General features: G+C 56.9%; 2 protein-coding genes across 5 annotated transcripts in view; both read left to right on the top strand.

The window, feature by feature from the left end:
* The window catches only part of LOC140453967 (OTU domain-containing protein 7B-like), a 22,760-nt gene extending 20,588 nt beyond the window's left edge, over positions 1 to 2,172 (top strand). The window contains 3 exon segments of the mRNA XM_072548853.1: positions 317 to 343; positions 651 to 1,582; positions 1,584 to 2,172. Of these exon segments, the coding sequence (XP_072404954.1) occupies positions 317 to 343; positions 651 to 1,582; positions 1,584 to 1,962 (1,338 nt within the window). The 3' untranslated portion in view covers positions 1,963 to 2,172.
* A 6,411-nt stretch (positions 2,173 to 8,583) lies between these two features.
* The window catches only part of LOC140453966 (myotubularin-related protein 10-A-like), a 34,223-nt gene continuing 19,295 nt past the window's right edge, over positions 8,584 to 23,511 (top strand). Inside the window, exons 1-5 of one of the 4 annotated variants that reach the window (XM_072548851.1) lie at positions 8,584 to 8,649; positions 18,533 to 18,593; positions 20,042 to 20,178; positions 21,905 to 21,977; positions 23,174 to 23,304. In XM_072548851.1, the coding sequence (XP_072404952.1) occupies positions 18,557 to 18,593; positions 20,042 to 20,178; positions 21,905 to 21,977; positions 23,174 to 23,304 (378 nt within the window). In that variant the 5' untranslated portion in view covers positions 8,584 to 8,649; positions 18,533 to 18,556. Of the gene's footprint in view, positions 8,650 to 17,967; positions 17,977 to 18,004; positions 18,280 to 18,532; positions 18,594 to 20,041; positions 20,179 to 21,904; positions 21,978 to 23,173; positions 23,305 to 23,511 lie in introns of those variants that run through there. The other 3 variants (XM_072548852.1, XM_072548850.1, XM_072548849.1) reach the window with 3 other exon arrangements.

The raw sequence follows: 23,511 nt of genomic DNA, 5'->3' as shown, positions 1-23,511 counted from the left end.
CCCTCCACCCCACCCCAAGTTTTCTGAGTAGTAACATGGCCTACACATTGAAGCCCCTACTCCACAAAATGTTCTGGTGGTCCCTTTGCTCTCCCCACTGGCTGTATGAGAGTAACCTCCTCTACTTAACCTTGGCCTGTCACACATGAGCGGATCCCTTCACCAGATTCCCTTCCGAAGGCATGTTGAGAGGCTCCTCTCTGACTGACCCATTCCCATGTAAACAGACCATTCAGTTCCACACCTCATCCCATCCCTTTCTCATTTTGTAGTTGTTGGGTGATCCTGCAGTCACTGAAGGAGGCTGCTTCAGCAGGTTGCCTTCACCCGATCACCAGCTGAGGTTGCCTTGTGCCTCTGGAGGGGTGGATGCCCAGTCAGAGGCCAGGTCCAGGGAGCCTGACAAAGGGGTCAGTGTGCAGCAGCAGACTCTGAGATCATGGTCACTGTTTGATTCCACAGTTCATTGAACCCGTTTCCCCAGAGCATTGGCCTCCACCACCGTCTCCCATTCGACTCCAGGGATATCCAGCCTGTTCTTGTGCATAGTTTGAAGAGAGCCTGGTGCTCAGTCAGTCAGTCCTGGTCAGATTGAGTAGAAGTGCTGGGAAGGGTTGGTGGTGTTGTGACTGTTGTGGTCTTTGTTGTAGCAAGCCCCCCTGGCCCAGCCAGAGTCTCCCAGTGCCTCCGGAGGTGACGACGCCAGGTCGGTGGCTGAGTCCGGAGAATCCGACAAAGAGTCGGTGTGCAGCAGCTCCAACGGGAACAGCAGCAAGGCCAGTGGCAAAGAGAAAACCAAGAAGGACAAGGACAAGGAAAAGGAGAAGAGGAGAGCAGAATCAGTGGCGAATAAACTAGGCAGCTTTGGAAAGAGTCTGGGCAGTCGGCTGAAGAAAAACATGGGTTTTATCCACAGTAAGGGCAGCAGAGGGAACGGGCAGAATGGCACCTTGGAGAAGAACAGGAAAAAGGGCTCTCTGAAGTTGCAGAAAGCTGGTAAAGAGAGCAGCCTGGCAGAAAGCACTTCAGCTGGAGACCGAGTAGGGGGTAGCCATCCGGTGAAATCACAGCCTGCTGACCCTTACAGATACAGTAACGACGTGAAGCTCAGCCTCAGCATTCTGCGAGCAGCCATGCAGGGAGAACGCAAGTTCATCTTCACAGGGCTGCTTACCACCAGCCACAGGCACCCCTTCCAGGAGGAGATGATCCAGCGCTACCTGTCCGATGCTGAGGAGCGGTACTTCGCAGAGCAGGAGCAGAAGGAAGCGAGCAAGAAAGTGCCGTCAAGTGGTAGTACAGTCAAGAAGGCCGATCAGGAACTGTCTGCTCAAGCCAGGTTTGACTCACAGGAGCGTCTGGCTGAGGACTCTGTGAGTGAGCTTCCTGTTAACCCTTATAGCCCCTCGGCTCAGGGCTACAGTAGCCAGACTGGGCCACAGTCCCACACTGCAAAATTTTCCAACTACCAAGACCCTCCATTCTCTGGCATCCTTTCCATCCCTCGACCCAACCTAGTAACAACAGAGTTTAATTCCCCACAGTCCAGCTACAAGGAGACCAGGCGACAGGTCGCTGGTGGTTCCTACAACAACCTGCCCTCCCTACGCCACCCTGCCCAGGCATTGCGGGCAAGGACACTCTGCTGTGGGCAGCCCTGCCCACTCCTCTTGCCACCCGCCCCCTACAGAGACAGACGAGCCTCCTGATTATCCCACCTCCTCCTGCAACAGCTCCTACCACAGCTTCAGCAATGGCTTCACAGAGCAGTCAGACTGCTTGGGGCCTGAGGGCTCCCAGGACCCAGTCAAGGGTAGGAACCCCTATTCCGTCCAACAGACGCGCTGTCGTCAGACAAACTGCAACTACTACGGGCACCCGGAGACAGGCAACTACTGCTCATGTTGCTACAAGGAGGAGCTGAGAAAGAGGGACAGGGAGCCCCCGGCTCACAGGTTCTGAGCTCAGCACTTTATCCTGCAGCTCAGGCTCTGAGCACAAGATGGGAGATGCAATAATGGCTGCTCCTGGAGTAAGGGGCAGAGGAGGAAGATCCCACGGGTAGGGAGTCAGTTCAGGCCCTGGGAGAGTCCACGTTTGGCGAAAGGACGAGTTTTGAAATGTTAACTTTTTCTTTTGATCTTGCCTCCTTTATTTCTGCAGTAAACCCCCCCCCCCCCCCCCCCCCCCTCCTCCCCCCACCAGCCGTATAGTTTGCAGAGATGTTGGTCGGTATTTTTGGTTTTCTGAGCGTTACGTGTGACATACAAGGCAGAAACTGTTGGTATTTCACTCCTTCCCTCCAGAACACTCCACAGAGGCACAAGCCCCCACTTTGTCCCCTCTGTCCCCAACCTGAACCATAGCAGGAACCTCACGGAGAGAGACTGCAGCTTAAAGCAGGAAAGCTGGCTGGCATTCGAGAGACTGTGCTCCCCCTCAGTGTGGGTCTATAACTGACAGAGGTCTCACAATCTCCGATATCCTCCAGCACTGCTGTGCAGTCCCTACATTGTTGATGTTGTGTATTGGAGCAAGGCCTGAGGCTTGCAGACAGAGCCACAGATAGCCATGATCTTATCTGCATGGAGTTAAACAAGAAAGTCATGGGAGCAGATGGAAGAACGTACAGATGCCTCTCTGCGATGGTGAGCTGGCTCTGTGGGTCATCTGGAAATACTCACAGCTAATAATAATGGTGCAGGCATCCTCTCCCTGCACACACTTGCTGTGTGTGTGTGTGTGTGTGTGTGTGTGCGCGCGTGTGCATGTATGTGACCTCTCCCTGCACACTCACTGTGTGTGTACGCGCACGCATGACTTCTCCCTGCACACTCGCTGTGTACGCACACGCGACCTCTCCCTGCACACTCGCTGTGTGTGTATGCGCACGCGACCTCTCCCTGCACACTCGCTGTGTGTGTATGCGCACGCAACCTCTCCCTGCACACTCGCTGTGTGTGTACGCACACGTGGCATCTCCCTGCACACTCGGTGTGTGTACGTGCACGCATGACTTCTCCCTGCACACTCGCTGTGTGTGTACGCGCACGCGACCTCTCCCTGCACACTCGCTGTGTGTGTACGCCGCACGCGACCTCTCCCTGCACACTCGCTGTGTGTGTACGCGGCACGCGACCTCTCCCTGCACACTCGCTGTGTGTGTACGCGCACGCGACCTCTCCCTGCACACTCGCTGTGTGTGTACGCGCACGCGACCTCTCCCTGCACACTCGCTGTGTGTGTACGCGCACGCGACCTCTCCCTGCACACTCGCTGTGTGTGTACGCGCACGCATGTCCTCTCCCTGCACACTCGCTGTGTGTGTACGCTCACGCGTGTCCCCTTGCACACTTGCTCTTTCTCCTTGTCCTGTCAGTAAGATTGCAAAGTGCTGTAATTCCTGCTGCTTCCAGAAATGGTTGTTAAACCATGCGTTACAACCTGGATAACAACTGATCAGGTCTGGAGCTCCATCCATGCAACAATTCCCATCACTGACATATCCCCAGAGAATATAACAAGAGGTGCTCTGTTAGCTTTTCTCCCTGAAGTTAACTGCCAACTAATCATAACCAGGATCTAGCCACGTTGAATAATGTTTTGTTTAGAGTTTGTTAATTGAGTAGAAAACAAATGTCTCTCCATTTATTTAAAGTAAATGGCAGCAATAAAAGATTTCTGTGACGACCATGGTTCAGTGTTACAGCACTGTCAGAGGTCAGTGCTGAGGCAGTACTGCTCTGTCACAAATGAGTTTAAGGATTGTCTCTGCAGCTCTGATCTCTGCTCTCAAACCATCCCAGCATTCCTACATCCATATGAAAGAGGAGATGTGTGATGCCAGAGTTATCTGTGAGAGGGATGGTGGCAGAGAATGCTCTCTGGTCACACCTTCATCACTTTCCCTATAACACTAATCCCAATCCACTGTCCCTTTATTCTCTTTGCCCCCCCCCCCCACCCCAGTCCTAATGGAGATGTTCAGCTTTGAAGTGTAAGTTATTGTAATGGAGCCTGCTGTGTCAGTTCCATTCTACTGGATTACTCAATGCCACAGAAAGTGAGCAACTGGACACATGGTCATTCAGAAGCCTGTATTGAGCATAATCTTTCCCACCAGTCAGTGTTCAGTTTCTCTCCGATGCTGCCCCCACTGTGACTGTCCTCAGGAGAGAGCTTAGAGAAGGACGGGGAATGATTGGTGTCACCAACTCCAACTCCCAATGCCGAGTCAGGAAGGTACAGACTTGGACCTTGAACTGATGACTCACTGCTGCTCTTTACTTCTTGGGGGTCGAACAGGATGTGCAATTGATGGTTCATGTCACATTGCAAAACCTAGAGAGCCACCCCCAACATCGTAGTCACTTGGCATACCTGACCTTTGCATCTAGCGAGAGCTGTCTGCTAGGATGCACAAGTGGGTCAGCAAAGGAAGTAAGATACATTAAACATAACAGTTCAACACTGTAAGCTGTCTCTTTATTATTGCTACTTTTGCATTTAGAAACCTTGAATGTTGTTTTTATGGTAGAATTGAGGGTGGAATTGGAAGGAGATAATATTTAGTGAAACCAAGTTTGGGCACAGAGTTCTGGTGGCACTTGAACACCAATCGACTGCAGGCTGAAGGTCTCAGCCTTGCAGTTTCTGGGGGCCAGGAATAACCATTCAGGTCTGGGCCTTGGAACCTAGTTGCCTTGTTGATGAGAATTGTAAATTGATGCTGTACAAAGTTAATAATTTTTAAAGCCTCACATGAGCAGCCAGATCCTTCCAGAAGTTTTCATTCCCCCCCCACCCTCTTTCCCCACCCCCCCCCACACCCCCCCCCCCCCCCCTCCCCTCCCAAGTTCCCATGGAGGTGACTGAGACTGCTGAGTGTTGTTTATCTCTGAGGTTTGAAAGGTCCAGTGTGTAACACACCGACTTTCTGTAAATTTTGAATGCTGTATGTTAGTTAGAATGTACAGAACATAGGACATTTCTTTAATCACACTATTTTTGGAATAAACTGAAAAATGAATAAAAGTGTTTTTGATTTTTACCTCTTCACCTTGTAAACGTCAGGGAGATGAATCGGGCGTCTGGAAATGTTTTCAAGCAACTTGGGGTCTTGTAAAATTACCAGTGATTCGTGGGACAGAACTTGTCCCCAGATTCCTATCACATGCTATTAGTTATCTAGTCCCATTCCATTTTCGTATTCTTAGATGATGATCAGTCAGCCTTTCAAATCTTCTACAGTCAAATCAAGCTGCTTAATGTCCCAACCCTCACGTGGGCTCCTGAGTCTCAATGAGCAGAAAAGATCTTGGATTCCATCCCTTGCAGGGTCAGGGAGGGGAGAGGTGCATTGTCACTCTAGTCTCACTCCTCCACAGATGCAATTAAAACAAAAAATCTGATTTCCTCTTATAGGACTCCAAATAAAAAGGTGCATCAGCAAGTTTATTCAGCAAATAGCGATTATTGATTTTGTATAGAATCAAAATAATATGAAACTATATTACCATTTCATCAGACCTTTCTATTTAAATGCCCTTTCACACAAAACAGCCTGCACATGATTCAGATAAAAGGCTAGAAGGCTTCACTTCTTTCTGTGGAGATTCAGCTTTTATGACAACTATAATCTTGAAGGCAAATAAAAGGCATGATATAGAATATTCCAGTCTGTCAATTGCCTGTGGTTAAATCATGTGGTTGTATCTGTGGTTTTGGTAGACACAGCTTACTCAGGAAGTACAATATTGAACAGATCATTCAGCCACTGTTCCAGAAGAACATACAGGTTTGACTCTGATCTACATCAAATGTGCATCAGAAACCAGACATGGGACCTGAGCAGCTTGTTCTTTAGCTGGCTTTTCCTAGCTGAAAGCCCAAGCACAATGTGTGAATGCTGTTCAAGCAGAACAGGACCAAACCCAACTTAACACAGTCAAGTATTTTCCTTGAAGTGAACCTGAATAACTACGATCATCAATTGGCTGGAGCCATGTCAATCCCCCCAAAAAATTGACATTTTGGAGAAAGGAACAGTTTGAGCATGACAATCCATTAACCTCATGTTTACAAACCTGATTAAATCTGAAATCGCTTCGTAACTTCAGCCTGTGTTATATGTTCCTGATCTAGTGCTTAAGAGAAGGTTTGGGAGAGTCATACCAGGCTGAAGATGTTAACTCTGTTTGTTGCTCCACAGATGCTGCCTGACGTGCTGATTGTCTCCAGCACCTTTTGGGTTTTCTTCCCATTTTCCAGTCCCTGTATTACTTTGCTTTTGTTGTGACATGAGAACAGGTAGCCCCTCCAAACACTGGCAGAAAGTGCCCTCTGAGGGAGCCAGGGTTGGGTAGAGGTAGCAAGCCCATGGGACGGTGTTTCTGGTGGGCCGAGAGGGAGAGAGTTTATGTGAGAGAGTCCTGGAGTGTTCACATGGAACGTTGGCCTTCATTTCAAAGAGAATAAACTATAACATTGCAGAGGTCTTGCTAAACCCAGACCTCAAGTGGAACACTAAACAGTTTTGGGCCTTTTATTGTAGGAAAGGTACGGTGAGATTGGAGGCAGTTCAGAGAGGGTTCCCTGGGCTGATCCAGCTATGGAGGGACTGTCCTATTGACAGGTCAAGGAGGTTGGCCCTTTACTCATTGGAGTTTAGAAGAGAGAGACGTGAACTTATGATAGCAGATGAGATTCTCCTGGAACTTGGCAGGGTAATGTGGAAAGGTGGTTTTCTCCCCATGTGGGGAGAATCCAGGACCACAGTGAATGATCTCTGAATGAGGGGTCACCCTTTTAAGATTGACATGAGGAATTTCTTCTGAGTGTAGTGTATCTGTGGAATACTTTAGCACACAGGGCTGCTGAACTGGTTCATTGACTATATTAAAAGGCAGAGAGATTTTTTAATCAGGAAGAGAGTAGAGAGTTATGGAAAAAAATGCAGGAAAGTGGAGTTGAGGATTATCAGATCAGCCATGATCTCATTGAATGACAGAGCAGACCTTCTCTATTCACCTGGGGGGTGGGGTGGATGTTGCTGATGGGGCAAAATGTATTGCCTATGCTAGTTGCCCTTGTGGAAAGTCGTGGTGAACTGTTTTCTTCAACTTCTGCAGACCATGTGCTGTACCCACAATACACTTAGGGAGGGAGTTCCAGGATTTTGACCCAGGTGAAGAACGGCATCATATTTCCCAATTCAGGATAGTGAGTGGCTTGGAGGGAATCTTGCAGATGGTGGTGTTCCTATATCCCTGTTACCCTTGTCCTTTGAACTGAAAGTAGTCATGGGTTTGGAAGGTGCTGACTAATGATCTTTGGTGAACATCTGCAGTGCATCTTGTATTTGTGGGACACTGCTGCTCCTGAGGGAGTGAAGTTTGAAGTAGTGGATGTGATGCTAATTAAGTGATGCTTTGTCCCCAGGCGCTGTCAAGTTTGATTGGCTTAATGGCCTCTGTTCCTACATCCTATTTGGGGCAGCTCATTGGTTAGCACTGCTGCCTCACAGCACCAGGGACTCGGGTTTGAACCCATCCTCAGCCAACAGTCTGTGTAGAGTTTGCATGTTCTCCCCGTGTCTGCGTGGGTTTCCTCCAGGTGAACCAGTTTTCTCCCATGGTCTAAAGATGTGCAGGTTAGGTGAATTGGCCATGTGGAATTGCCCATAGTGTTCAGGAATGTATAGGATAGGTGCATTAGTCCTATTAGAAACGGGTCTGGGTGGGTTACTCTTCAGAGGGTCAGTGTTGACTTGAGCTGAAGGGTCTGTTTCCACGCTGTAGGGATTCTATGGATCTTATGTTCTTAGGGCATAGAGTTCAATGAAGCTGCTGGTAAGAGTCTTGTAGCAGGGCCAGGGAAGGGTAAGCACAAGGTAAAAACCACCCTCCCATTCTGGCACTTTCCCCTTCCACCGCAGGAACTGTAAAACCTGTGCCCACACCTCCTCCCTCACCTCTATCCAAGGCCCTAAAGGAGCCTTCCACATCCATCAAAGTTTCACCTGCACATCCACTAATATCATTTATTGTATCCGTTGCTCCCGATGCGGTCTCCTCTACATTGGGGAGACTGGGCGCCTCCTAGAAGAGCGCTTTAGGGAACATCTCCGAGACACCTGCACCAATCAACCCCACCGCCCCGTGGCCCAACATTTCAACTCCCCCTCCCACTCTGCCGAGGGCATGGAGGTCCTGGGCCTCCTTCACCGCCGCTCCCTCACCACCAGACGCCTGGAGGAAGAACGCCTCATCTTCCGCCTCGGAACACTTCAACCCCAGGGCATCAATGTGGACTTCAACAGCTTCCTCATTTCCCCTTCCCCCACCTCATCCTCGTTTCAAACTTGCAGCTCAGTTACTGTCTCCTTGACTTGTCCGACCTGCCTATCTTCTTTTCCACCTATCCACTCCACCCTCTCCTCCTTGACCTATCACCTTCATCTCCTTCCCCCACTCACCCATTGTACTCTATGCTACTTTCTCCCCACCCCCACCCTCCTCTAGCTTATCTCTCCACGCTTCAGGCTTACTGCCTTTATTCCTGATGAAGGGCTTTTGCCCTAAACGTTGATTTCGCTGCTCGCTGGATGCTGCCTGAACTGCTGTGCTCTTCCAGCACCACTAATCAAGGGTAAGCACAAGCAGACTTCAGAGAATAGGATGAATACTAGTTTGTCTTTGTGGTGATTTTGCAAAATGAATTGACATGAAATGCTGTCGAAGTATTGGTCCTTGTGAAGCTGTGGTAAAAACAATGACTGCAGGTGCTGGAAACCAGATTCTGGATTAGTGGTGCTGGAAGAGCACAGCAGTTCAGGCAGCATCCAAGGGCTTCGATTCGACGTTTCGGGCAAAAGCCCTTCATCGGGAATAAAGGCAGTGAGCTGAAGCGTGGAGAGATAAGCTAGAGGAGGGTGGGGGTGGGGAGAAAGTAGCATAGAGTACAATGGGGGAGTGGGAGAGGGGATGAAGGTGATAGGTCAGGGAGGAGAGGGTGGAGTGGATAGGTGGAAAAGGAGATAGGCAGGTAGGACAAGTCCGGACAAGTCATGGGGACAGTTACTGAGCTGGAAGTTTAGAACTAGGGTGAGGTGGGGGAAGGGGAAATGAGGAAACTGTTGAAGTCCACATTGATGCCCTGGGGTTGAAGTGTTCCAAGGCGGAAGATGAGGCGTTCTTCCTCCAGGTGTCTGGTGGTGAGGGAGCGGCGGTGAAGGAGGCCCAGGACCTCCATGCCCTCGGCAGAGTGGGAGGGGGAGTTGAAATGTTGGGCCACGGGGGCGGTGGGGTTGATTGGTGCGGGTGTCCCGGAGATGTTCCCTAAAGCGCTCTGCGAGAAGGCGTCCGGTCTCCCCAATGTAGAGGAGACCGCATCGGGAGCAACGGATACAATAAATGATATTGGTGGATGTGCAAGTAAAGTGGAGGCTCCTTTAGGGCCTTGGATGGAGGTGAGGGAGGAGGTGTGGGCACAGGTTTTACAGTTCCTGCGGTGGCAGGGGAAAGTGCCAGGATTGGAGGGTGGGTTGTTTGTGGCGTGACCTTCCAGGTAGTCATGGAGGGAACAATCTTTGCGGAAGGCGGAAAGGGGTGGGGAGGGAAATATATCCCTGGTAGTGGGGTCTGTTTGGAGGTGGCAGAAATGTCGGCGGATGATTTGGTTTATGCGAAGGTTGGTAGGGTGGAAGGTGAGCACCAGGGGTGTTCTGTCCTTGTTACGGTTGGAGGGGTGGGGTCTGAGGGCAGAGGTGCGGGATGTGGACGAGATGCGTTGGAGGGCATCTTTAACCATGTGGGAAGGGAAATTGCGGTCTCTAAAGAAGGAGGCCATCTGGTGTGTTCTGTGGTGGAACTGGTCCTCCTGGGAGCAGATCCGGCGGAGGCGGAGGAATTGGGAATACGGGATGGCATTTTTGCAAGAGGTAGGGTGGGAAGAGGTGTAATCCAGGTAGCTGTGGGAGTTGGTGGGTTTGTAAAAAATGTCAGTGTCAAGTCGGTCGTCATTAATGGAGATGGAGAGGTCCAGGAAGGGGAGGGAGGTGTCAGAGATAGTCCAGGTAAATTTAAGGTCAGGGTGGGAATGTGTTGGTGAAGTTGATGAATTACTCAACCTCCTCACGGGAGCACGAGGTGGCGCCAATGCAGTCATCAATGTAGCGGAGGAAGAGGTGGGGAGTGGTGCAGGTGTAATTACGGAAGATCAACTGTTCTACATAGCCAACAAAGAGACAGGCATAGCTGGGGCCCATACGTGTGCCCATGGCTACGCCTTTGGTCTGGAGGAAGTGGGAGGATTCGAAGGAGAAATTGTGAAGCTGTGGCTGTGCCAACTCTCCCTTGCACTGATGGCCCAGCTCCTGGTATAGTCACCTTGCCCTACTGGCCTATTGTCTTAACACAGGCGTCACTGTACCTCAGGTCAGGTGAGGGAACGGGAAGGAGAGTCCTTGATGGTGACCCCAACTGGTGCAGAATTGAACCCAGTCTGTTAGAATTACTCAATGTGCAAACCAGCCATCCAATTAATGGAGCTAATTAATCCTCCATTTGCCAACATCAAGGTGATTAGGTGTCACCTAGCTGAACAGCTTGGACTGTAAGACGCAGAAGCTTTGTCAGAAGAGATAGCAGCAGGTCTGCAGTAGAGAAAACACACCGTCTTTACTGGATTAGTGGTGCTGGAAGAGCACAGCAGTTCGGGCAGCATCCAAGTAGCTTCGAAATGTCGATTTCGAAGCTACTTGGATGCTGCCTGAACTGCTGTGGTCTTCCAGCACCACTAATCCAGAATCTGGTTTCCAGCATCTGCAGTCATTGTTTTTACACCGTTCTTTACAGCAACCCACTTTAGCCTGAAGAAAGTCAGCTACAACCGTGCTGCAAGTTGTGATTATAAAGTAAGTCAAGAGACTTTTCATAAATCAAAGCCTCTTGCATACCAGTGGAAGCACACAGAGAAAAGTTGAGGAGAAACTTTTGGATTAACATCAATCAACCCGACAGATCTTGTCAACAAAAATAATGGAACTGTTTTCCCAGTTTATGTTTGTGCGGTTTGGGGGGAGGGGGGGTGGGGGAGGGAATGGGTGTATTTATTTTACAAAGTGTTGTAGTGTTGTCTGTAGCTGGAGTACAATGGTCATTGCAAACCACAGAAAATGCTGGAGAAACTCAATCGGTCTTTGAGGAGAGTGAGGGTTTCGAGACAGTGTGAGAATTCCTTGTTTCAGATTTCCAGTAACTGCATCGTTCGATGTGAGTGATTCTTCTGAAGTCCTGGGATCAAGGCTGTGAGCTCTGTCCGCCTCCCTCAATCCTGAGGGAGTTAGTGGGATTCCTTTACCAACTTTAACTTCTGTGTCGACCTGGGCAAGAGTGGGGGCTTGGTTTCCTGGTCACAGTGAAATGTTGAAAGACATTGTTGAAGTTAAAAATCACACAATAACAGGTTTAATTGAAGCACACTTGTGCTAGTGTGCTTGTAGTTAAACTTGTTGGACTCTAACCTGATTTGGACTCTAACCTAGTGTTGTGTGATTTTTAACTTTGTCTACCCGAGTCCAACACTGGCTCCTTCACATCATCATAACATTTCAAACACAGCGCTAAGGGGAAACAACCGCTCCCATCCACCCACCCATCCATCCACCCACCCATCCATCCACCCATCCATCCATGGCTAATGCGGAAGTAGCTGTGGACAGACACGCCCACATCGGCACTGCCTTCCCATTGGCCGCGCGCCCATCGATTGACCCCGTCCGTTGCCGTGGGACGTAGCCACGCCCCCTGCCCGTGCCCCCATTCTCAGAGTCCACTCTCGGTCTGAGCCCCGCCCCCTCCACCGCTAGGCCCCGCCTCTCACGCCGCCAGGTCCCGCCCTCCGGCCTTGACGGGGTTTGATGTGGAGCCTGACTCCGGGAGCGGGACAGGGACCGGGACAGGGACCGGGAGGAGCCGCCGCCGCCGCTGGATGGGAGGCCGGTGTCTGGGCCGCTATACCCCCGGGGGAGTGATGTTTCATTCCGGATCCTTCAGACTCCAGCCCCGGGGGCCCCGTGAGTGAACGGAACAGCGGGAGAGGGACCACCCCCCACCCCCCCCCCCACCCCCCACCCCCACCCCCCACACCCCCCACCCCCACCCCCCACCCCCACCCCCCCCCCCCACCCCCACCCCCCCCCCACCCCCACCCACACACACACACCCCACCCCCCACCCCCACCCCCACCCCACACCCCCCCCCACCCCCACCCCCACCCACACCCACACACACACACACACACACCCCCACCCCCACCCCCACCCACACCCACACACACCCCCACCCCACCCCCCACCCCCCACCCCACCCCCACCCCCACCCCCACCCCCACCCCCACCCCACCCCCACCCCCCCCCCCCACCCCCCCCCACACACACACCCCCCACCCCACCCCCACACACACACCCCCACCCCACCCCACCCCACCCCCCACCCCACCCCCCCCCCACCCCACCCCCACACACACACCCCCCACCCCCCCCCCACCCACACACACACACCCCACCCCCACCCACACACACACACCCCACCCCCACCCCCACCCACACACACACCCCACCCCCCACACCCCCTCCACCCCCACCCCACCCCCACCCCCACCCCCACCCCACCCCCCACCCCCACCCCCACCCCCCCCCCCCACCCACCACACACCCCCCCCCCACCCCCACACCCACACACACCCCCCCCCCCACCCCCACCCACACACACACCCCACCCCCCACACCCCCCACCCCCACCCCCACCCCCACCCCCCCCCCACCCACACACACACACCCCACCCCCACCCCCACCCCCCCCCCACCCCCACCCACACACACACCCCACCCCCCACCCCCACCACACACACACCCCACCCCCACCCCCACACACACACACACCCCACCCCCCACACCCCCCTCCACCCCCACCCCACCCCCACCCCCACCCCCACCCACACCCACACACCCCCCCCCACCCCCCACACCCCCACCCCCCCCCCACCCCCCACACCCCCACCCCCCCCCCACCCCCACCCCCACCCACACACCACACACCCCACCCCCACCCCCACCCACACACACACCCCCCCACCCCCACCCCCACCCACACACCACACCCCACCCCCCACACCCCCTCCACCCCACCCACACACACACACCCCACACCCCCTCCACCCCCACCCCCCCCCCCCCCACCACCCCCACCCCCCACACCCCCTCCACCCCCACCCCCCCCCACCCCCACCCCACCCCACACACACACCCCACCCCCACCCCCACCCCACACACACCCCCCACCCCCACCCCCACCCACACACACACACCCCACCCCCCACACCCCCCCACCCCCCACCCCCCCCCACCCCCACCCCCACCCACACACACACACCCCACCCCCACCCCCACCCACACACACACCCCCCACCCCCACCCCCACCCACACACACACACCCCACCCCCCACACCCCCTCCACCCCCACCCCCCCCCACCCCCACGCCCACCCCCCCCCACACACACACCCCCCACCCCCACCCCCACCCACACACACACACCCCCACCCCCCCCCCACCCCCACCCACACACACACACCCCACCCCCCCACACCCCCTCCACCCCCACCCCCACCCCCCACCCCCCACCCCCCACCCCCACCCCCCCCCACCCCCACCCCCCCACACACACCCCACACACACACCCCACCCCCCACACCCCCCTCCACACACCCCCCCCACACACCCCCCAAACACCCCCCACCCCCACACCCCCCCCCCCCCCACCCCCCCCCACCCCCACCCCCACCCACACCCCAACCCCCACACCCCCCCCCCACCCCCACCCCCCCCACAACCCCCCCCACACACACACCCCACCCCCCACCCCCACATACATACACACACCCCCCACACACAGCCCCAAACACCCCCCCAACCCCCCCACAACCCCCCCCACACACACACCCCACCCCCCACCACCCCCCCCCCCCCCACACACACACACACACACACCCAAACACCCACCCCCCACACATCCCCCCAAACACCCCCACCCCCACAACCCCCCCACACCCCCGCCCACACACCCCCCCCACACACCCCCCACCCCCCCCACATAACACACACCCCCACACACAGCCCCCAAACACCCCCCCACCCCCCCCACAACCCCCCCCACACCCCCCCCAACCCCCCCCACACCCCCCCCCACACCCCCACCACACACCCCCCCACCCCCACCCCCACACACAGCCCCAAACACCCCACAACCCCCCCACACACACACCCCACCCCCACCCCCACCCCCACATACATACACACACCCCCACACACAGCCCCCAAACACCCCACACCCCCCCCACACCCCCTCCACACACCCCCCCACCCCCACATACATACACACACCCCCACACACAGCCCCAAACACCCCCCACCCCCCCACAACCCCCCCCACACCCCCCCACACCCCCCCCACACACACACCCAAACACACCCCACCCCCCCACACATCCCCCCCCAAACACACCCCACCCACCCCCACCCCCACCCCCACCCCACCCCCAAACAAACACCCACCCCCCCCACACACCACCACACCCACACACACACCCCACCCACACACACACACACACATCCCCCACGCACACCCCCCCACACACATACACACACCTGCAAACACACCCCCACCCCCCCACACACACACCCACCCCCCACACCCACATACATACACACACCCCACACACAGCCCCCAACTCCACCCCCCCACATCCCCCGCCCACACACACACCCCACCCCCACCCCCACATAGCATACACACACCCCCACACACAGCCCCCAACACCCCCCCACCCCCACAACCCCCCCCACACACACACCCCACCCCCCACACCCCCTCCACACACCCCCCACCCCCACCCCCACATACATACACACACCCCCACACACAGCCCCCAAACACCCCCCCAACCCCCCCACAACCCCCCCCACACACACACCCCACCCCCCACACCCCCCCCCCCACACACACACACACACACACACACACACACACCCAAACACACCCCACCCCCCACACATCCCCCCCAAACACACCCCACCACCCCCACCCCCACCCCACTCCCACCCCCAAACAAACACCCACCCCCCCACACACCACCACACCCACACACACACCCCCCCCCCCCCCCCCCCCCCCCCCCCCCACCCACACACACACACTCCCCCACGCACACCCCCCCACACACATACACACACCTGCAAACACACCCCCACCCCCCCCACACACACAGCCCCCACACACACACACACCCCCCCACACACCACCACCCCCCCACACACCACCACCACACCACCACCCACACACACACACACCCCCCCCACACACACACACACCCCCCCCACACACACACAACCCCCCCCCCCCACATACACACACACCCCCCACCCCCCCACACACATACACACACCTGCAAACACACCCCCACCCCCCCCACACACACAGCCCCCAAACACACCCACACCACCCCACACACCCCCCACACACACACACACACGCCCCACCCCCCCCACACGCACACAACCCCACCCCACCCCCACTCCCACCCCCAAACAAACACCCACCCCCCCCACACACCACCACACCCACACACACACCCCCACCCACACACACACACTCCCCCACGCACACCCCCCCACACACATACACACACCTGCAAACACACCCCCACCCCCCCCACGCACACCCCCACCACGCACACTCCCCCCACGCACACTCCCCCCACGCACACTCCCCCACGCACACTCCCCCCACGCACACTCCCCCCACGCACACTCCCCCCACGCACACTCCCCCCACGCACACTCCCCCCACGCACACTCCCCCCCACGCACACCCCCCCACGCACACCCCCCCACGCACACCCCCCCACGCACACCCCCCCACGCACACCCCCCCACGCACACCCCCCCACGCACACCCCCCCACGCACACCCCCCCACGCACACCCCCCCACGCACACCCCCCCACGCACACCCCCCCACGCACACCCCCCCACGCACACCCCCCCACGCACACCCCCCCACGCACACCCCCCCCACGCACACCCCCCCACGCACACCCCCCCACGCACACCCCCCCACGCACACCCCCCCACGCACACCCCCCCACACACACCCCCCCACACACACCCCCCCACACACACCCCCCCACACACACCCCCCCCACACACACACACACACCTGCAAACACACCCCCACCCCCCCCACACACACAGCCCCCAAACACACCCACACCCCCCCACACACCACCACACACACCCCCCACACACACACACGCCCCACCCCCCCCACACACACACAACCCCCCCCACACATACACACACCCCCAAACACCCCCCCACCCCCCCCACCCCCCCCACACCCCCCACCCACACAGCCCCCAATCACACCCCCACCCCCCCCACACCCCCCACACCCCACACGCCCCACCCACACACCCCCAAACACCCCCCCCACACCCCCACACCCCCCACACCCCCCACACCCCACACCCCCCACCCACACAGCCCCCAATCACACCCCACCCCCCCCACACCCCCCACCACACACCCCCCCCACCACCACACACCCCCCCACCACACACCCCCCCCACACACACACCCTCCACCCCCCCCACACACAGCCCCCAAAACAAATCCCCACTGCCCCCACACACACACCACACACCCCCCACCCCCCCATAAATCCCCCACACAACCCCCACACACAACCCCTCCCACACACAACCCCCCCCCATCCACACACACCCCACCCCCCACACACACCCCACCCCCCCACCTCCCCACCCCCTATCCCACCACCCACACAAACCCCCACTGCTAACCCCACCCCAACTGTCAACCGTCCACCCCCAGCAGTGAGCTGTTTGGTCATGGACGGGATGGAAGTGTGGGGCAGTGGGATGGGGAGGGGGATGGGGGGGATGGGAGTGTGCTGGCAGGGGGATGGGGGGGGGATGGGAGTGTGCTGGCAGGGGGATGGGGGGGGGATGGAAGTGTGCTGGCAGGGGGATGGGGGGGATGGGAGTGTGCTGGCAGGGGGATGGGGGGGGATGGGAGTGTGCTGGCAGGGGGATGGGGGGGGGATGGAAGTGTGCTGGCAGGGGGATGGGGGGGGATGGGAGTGTGCTGGCAGGGGGATGGGGGGGGGATGGGAGTGTGCTGGCAGGGGGATGGGGGGGGGATGGGAGTGTGCTGGCAGGGGGATGGGGGGGGATGGAAGTGTGCTGGCAGGGGGATGGGGGGGATGGAAGTGTGCTGGCAGGGGGATGGGGGGGGGATGGGAGTGTGCTGGCAGGGGGATGGGGGTGGCTGGGAGTGTGCTGGCAGGGGGATGGGGGGGGGATGGGAGTGTGCTGGCAGGGGGATGGGGGGGATGGGAGTGTGCTGGCAGGGGGATGGGGGGGGATGGGAGTGTGCTGGCAGGGGGATGGGGGGGGGGATGGAAGTGTGCTGGCAGGGGGATGGGAGTGTGCTGGCAGGGGGATGGCGGGGGGATGGGAGTGTGCTGGCAGGGGGATGGGAGTGTGCTGGCAGGGGGATGGGGGGGGGATGGAAGTGTGCTGGCAGGGGGATGGGGGGGGATGGGAGTGTGCTGGCAGGGGGATGGGGGGGGGATGGAAGTGTGCTGGCAGGGGGATGGGGGGGGATGGGAGTGTGCTGGCAGGGGGATGGGGGGGGGATGGGAGTGTGCTGGCAGGGGGATGGGGGGGGATTGAGGAGCTCTGATTCTCGTTTCTGATCTGATTGTGGTGTTGGGGGGGGGGGATGTCTGCTCTGGGTGAATGCTGGTATTCTGGTCTCAGGGGGAGTGGCTGCGCCGTTAGCTTTTGTATCTGAAGCAGGCTGTACTGAGTCAGATGAAAGCCACAGCCGCCTCTGTGAGTGATTCAGCTCCAAACAGACTCAGCACTGTGTACTTTGCCCAATCATATAATACGTAGCATGTGAAAAGTTGCTTTGTTTCGTCTGTTGCTGAGCATTAAGGACGGAAAGTTGAGGGAATGTTCTGGATTGGAAACAGTGTGAGCTCTTGGATCAGACTGTGAATCTTCAACTCAGTCATTCCCCACTTCTGAACGACAGGCCTGGACCATCCCTACTGCAGGTTAAACTCCACAGAGCAGCAGTCATTATCGGGCAGTCCTAAAGGGGTGTCAGACTGTGTCTAATTCTGTCCACAGGTACTGCCAATGGGGGAGGAGGAGGGAGGTCAGTGGGCACTCAATCTCCCCAAGACCTGAGACTGCTTAAGATGAGTGAACAGGACGATGAGTGGTGTGTCCTAGTCTGTGTCTGCTATACAGTACCAGTTCAGTGATCCGAATACTTCAGTGTCCAATGGCTCAGTCAGACGGGGGAGGGGGAGTGGGAGGGGGAGGGGGGACGCTGGTGACTCTGTGACTGATGGGGAATGTTTCTCGGTTTTGATTTCAGGAGCAAGTATATTCTTCCTACGAGATGAGTGACCGGCTGGTCGGGGTGAAATTACTGCCTGGTAAGGACAAGACGTTGGTGGGACAGGGCCGGGGCAGCTTGCTTCTGTCTCTGGCTCCAATTTGAGGAACAGTTGGAACAGTCCACACCTCAAACTAGTCAGGAGATCTGAGCTTTCAGACATGGGAGGGGAATGGAGGTGCGAGAGAGAGAGGGGAGAGGAGACTGATAGCGGCTCGAGGCTTGAGCTTCTGTTTCCTCTGGGCACTGAATGGCTGACTGTCTTTCTCACAGTCCTCTGTATCTGAAGAGAGGTTCATCGGGCAGTTAGTCAGCAGCCCAGCCTTCAATTGCCCAGTCAGTGTGTGTGTGTGTTGCTATAACTGTGGCTTGCTCCCTTCATACCAGACTGGTTGGTCTCACCCCAATCACCTTGGTGCCATACTGTCAGCTTTCAGACTGTCCCTCCCTGTTCACCAGGGTTAATATTATCATCAAACATTCCACAGTACTGCCTTAATCTATCTTTATACTGTCTCAGAGTTCTGGGTCAAGCCCAATTCCTGTCTTCAAAGACAGAATGTCTAAAAATATCTGGATCGTGACGTTAGAGAGTACCACAGAGCTGCTCATCCTGTTACTGTACAGAGAGTTCACTCTTTAACAGTTTTAATTATACACTGTAAGAGGGGACTGGAGCCAGGGTGAAGGATGGCGTTGGCCAGAACATGTCTCAAAGTTCCCTGTAATTTGCTTGGAAGACATCCAATTAACTCTTTAACAGGGAGCAGGAACAGAAAAAGCGTAGCTCTCCCTACAACTGCAAGTACAAATTTTTGAGTTAGATCTCAGATTTAACAAATGATCAATATAGACCATCCTGGTGCCGCGCTGTCAGAGGGTCAGTGCTGAGGGAGTGCCGCACTGTCGGAGGGTCAGTCAGTGCTGAGGGAGTGCCGCACTGACGGAGGGTCAGCGCTGAGGGAGAGCCGCACTGTCAGAGGGTCAGTGCTGAGGGAGCGGCGCGCTGTCGGAGGGTCAGTGCTGAGGGAGTGCTCACTGTCGGAGGGTCAGTGCTGAGGGAGTGCCGCACTGTCGGAGGGTCAGTGCTGAGGGAGTGCCGCACTGACGGAGGGTCAGCGCTGAGGGAGAGCCGCACTGTCAGAGGGTCAGTGCTGAGGGAGCGGCGCGCTGTCGGAGGGTCAGTGCTGAGGGAGTGCCGCACTGTCGGAGGGTCAGTGCTGAGGGAGCGCCGCACTGTCGGAGGGTCAGTGCTGAGGAAGTGCCGCACTGTCGGAGGGTCAGTGCTGAGGGAGTGCCGCACTGTCGGATCAGTGCTGAGGGAGTGGGCACTGTCGGAGGGTCAGTGCTGAGGGAGAGCCGCACTGTCGGAGGGTCAGCGCTGAGGGAGCGCCGCGCTGTCGGAGGGTCAGTGCTGAGGGACGTTGTGCCGTGTACCTTGTCTAGTTTGGTCTGTCTGCTTAGGTAACTCAGTTATTTGTCTTCCAGGGGAAAAGGTTCGAGGTGAAGCCCCCAATGTGAGAAAATGTACCTCTTATAAACAGGTGCAGAAATCCATCACGGGGAAGCTGCTGTGCACGAATTTCCGAGTGGCCTTTGTTCCTGTGGAGACCGGAGTGCTCCAGGTATGGAAACCTGTACTAACCTGTCAGGAAACTGGGCATCATTTGCCATGATAATTGCTCTCTGTCTCTCACCAACATCCTGGGGCTGTGCTCCATTACACTTCACTGTCGGAGGGTCAGTGCTGAGGGAGTGCCGCACGGTCGGAGGGTCAGTGCTGAGGGAGTGCCGCACTGTCGGAGGGTCAGTGCTGAGGGAGCGCTGCACTGTCGGAGGGTCAGTGCTGAGGGAGTGCCGCACTGTCGGAGGGTCAGTGCTGAGGGAGCGCTGCAAAGTCGGAGGGTCAGTGCTGAGGGAGTGCCGCACGGTCGGAGGGTCAGTGCTGAGGGAGTGCCGCACTGTCGGAGGGTCAGTGCTGAGGGAGCGCTGCACTGTCGGAGGGTCAGTGCTGAGGGAGTGCCGCACTGTCGGAGGGTCAGTGCTGAGGGAGCGCTGCAAAGTCGGAGGGTCAGTGCTGAGGGAGTGGGCACTGTTGGAGGGTCAGTGCTAAGGGAGTGCCGCACGGTCGGAGGGTCAGTGCTGAAGGAGTGCCGCACGGTCGGAGGGTCAGTAGTGAGGGAGTGCCGCACGGTCGGAGGGTCAGTAGTGAGGGAGTGCCGCACGGTCGGAGGGTCAGTGCTGAGGGAGCGCCGCACTGTCGGAGGGTCAGTGCTGAGGGAGTGCCGCACGGTCGGAGGGTCAGTGCTGAGGGAGCGCCACACGGTCGGAGGGTCAGTGCTGAGGGAGTGCCGCACTGTCGGAGGGTCAGTGCTGAGGGAGTGCCGCACTGTCGGAGGGTCAGTGCTGAGGGAGCGCCGCACTGTCGGAGGGTCAGTGCTGAGGGAGTGGGCACTGTTGGAGGGTCAGTGCTGAGGGAGTGCCGCACGGTCGGAGGGTCAGTGCTGAGGGCGCGCCGCACTGTCGGAGGGTCAGCGCTGAGGGAGAGCCGCACTGTCGGAGGGTCAGCGCTGAGGGAGCGCCGCACGGTCGGAGGGTCAGCGCTGAGGGAGCGCCGCACTGTCGGGGGGGTCAGCGCTGAGGGAGCGCCGCACTGTCGGAGGGTCAGTGCTGAGGGAGGGTTGGTCTCCACATATCCTCTCCTGCAGCTAATATTCTATACGGGAGTGTGGAAAATTCTGTCATGTCCCGGGGGGGGGGGGGGGTGGGGGGGGGGGGGGAGAATGTCTGTTCTAAAGTAAAAGTGGCCATTGTCCCAGAGGATACGAGAGAGAGAGAGGGGGAGACTTGGTGATGGGTTAACCTGAGGGTCAACATGCCAAGGGGAGGGGTTGAGAAGGACAATCCTTGGTTATGTCAACCAGAGCAGGAACTGGACCCACACTCTTCACATCATTCTATTGGAGAGCAGCTGTTCAGCCAATTGAGCTAACTGCCACCAAACCTATCCCGCTATCCATCAGTAAAATGCATTTTCTATCAGTTGGCAAATTACACTTTGTGGTTGCTTGCTTTTCCAGTGGGCGTTCCTGTGCTTCCCGCTGTTCAGTGGGATGTGGGTATGGCCTGTTGTGCTCGTTTCCTCTTGGGTTTGACTCTGTAACCCACTGTTTGTGAGTGAGCCTGAGGATACCTCCAGTCAGTGAGCCTGCTCCCTATGACCCTGGAGCTGGCTGGTTCAGGCCAGTCTGAAGACTGTGTGCCTGTGCTGGGACTATAGGGGAATGTCGTCTTTCTCTCTCTCTCTGATGTGACCCTATCATTAATAAAGCTCCTTGCATTCCCCTGCAGGATCCTGCTGGTCAGAGGCACCTCCTTGGAGCTGATGACGTTACCTTGTCATCCATTGACCGTGTGGTAGCTGGTGAGTTGGCTTCTGACTTGTCATTTGGTGCAGAGGGACTGTGTGCCTGTGTCTGTGTGTGCATGTATGTGTGTATTTCCATGTGTCAGAGTCAGGAGAGTCGGAGAGTCTGGAAGAAGGCTATTCTGCCCAGTGAGCCTCCGCGTGCTCTGGAGTGAACTGATGGGGTATCAAAGCAATCCCAGCAGCTCCTGAACAGGCTGAAGGAGCAGCAGGGGGATCCCAGCTCCTGTGGGGAAACCACTCTGCAGCCTCACCCGACGAAGGGAAACCAGGGGACGTGCCTGGCTCTACTTCGGTTCCCATCTCAGTTCCTGCCCCGTGGATGACCTTCACCCAGATCTGACCAAACTCTCCATTCACCTGGGATTGGGGTTGGAAGCAGGATTTGCAATTGCAATGACCTGGAATCAGGTCCTTCCCCTGCTCAGGGACCTATGTCCCTGTCTGGCAGTGCCCATATACCCCTCATCCAGTGCCCTGTGTCATCAGAACATAACAAGCACAAGTAGGAGAAGGCCATTCGGCCCCTCATGGCTGATCTTTTCCCGGCCTCAGCTCCACTTACCCGCCAGCTCACCATACTAGTCAAACATCAATCTATCTTTACCTTAAAAAAACATTTGAGGAGCTAGCCCGAACTGCTTCAATGGGCAGGGAATTCTACCAATTCCCAACCCTTTGGGTGAAGATGTTCCTCCTCCACTCCATCTGAAAGCTGCTGCCCCTTATTCTCAGGTCACGCCCCCTTGTCCCACTCGACTGATACCCTGTGGCCAGCAGCTGTACCTAGTGGCCTGTGTACCCCTGCCCAGCTCTCTCTGCCCACTTCTCCCCTGAGCTCACTGATCTCTGCACCAACCCTAACCCTTCTCTGCCTTTTGACCCAGCTCTGGTTGCACATCCCTAATTGCTCCTGAACTGAGTGACCTGCTCAGCTGTTGCAGTGGTGCTGTTACGAGGTAACCCCATTGTTATGGGGCCAGGAAGCAATCTCAGTTTTCTGTCCCTGAAGGATTTTCCTGAGGGATTCTTGGTGGTTGGTCCCCTTTTGTATGGAGATGAAGGAATACAACTCAGTTCCACCAAGGTCCCTGGGCTTTGCTCCAGAGAACAGGAGCATTTTAACTTGTTAGTGTGCACCCTGCAGAGATGACTGCTAGGCACTGACCTGATGAAGGTTTTGTATTTTGCAGTGAACAGCTCCCGGAACAAGCTTCTGCTAGCCACCTCCAGCCTGAAAACCCAAGCCCAAGAGCTCCTGATTTACTGCAAGGATTTCCGCCTCTTACACTTTCAGTTTGAACATGAACCCAGTACTGATGAGGTATACTTCACTCTTTGTGTTTTTCTCCACTTCCCCCATTCCCCTCAGCCAGTCTAAAGATCCTGCAACACCTCCTCTTTCAACATCGCAGCCCAGGGATAACCAACCGCTCTCCCTGACCCCCCTGGCTCAGGGCCCACTCTGAGATAACACTGGGCCTTGTACAGTCAGAACATCTTGCGCTCCATAACCATGTACTCTCAGTGC

The sequence above is a fragment of the Chiloscyllium punctatum genome, chromosome 28 (assembly GCF_047496795.1).
Source record: "Chiloscyllium punctatum isolate Juve2018m chromosome 28, sChiPun1.3, whole genome shotgun sequence".
NCBI classification, from domain to species: domain Eukaryota; kingdom Metazoa; phylum Chordata; class Chondrichthyes; order Orectolobiformes; family Hemiscylliidae; genus Chiloscyllium; species Chiloscyllium punctatum.
Note: the sequence above shows the minus strand (reverse complement) of the source record. Positions and strands in the feature narration are given on the sequence as shown.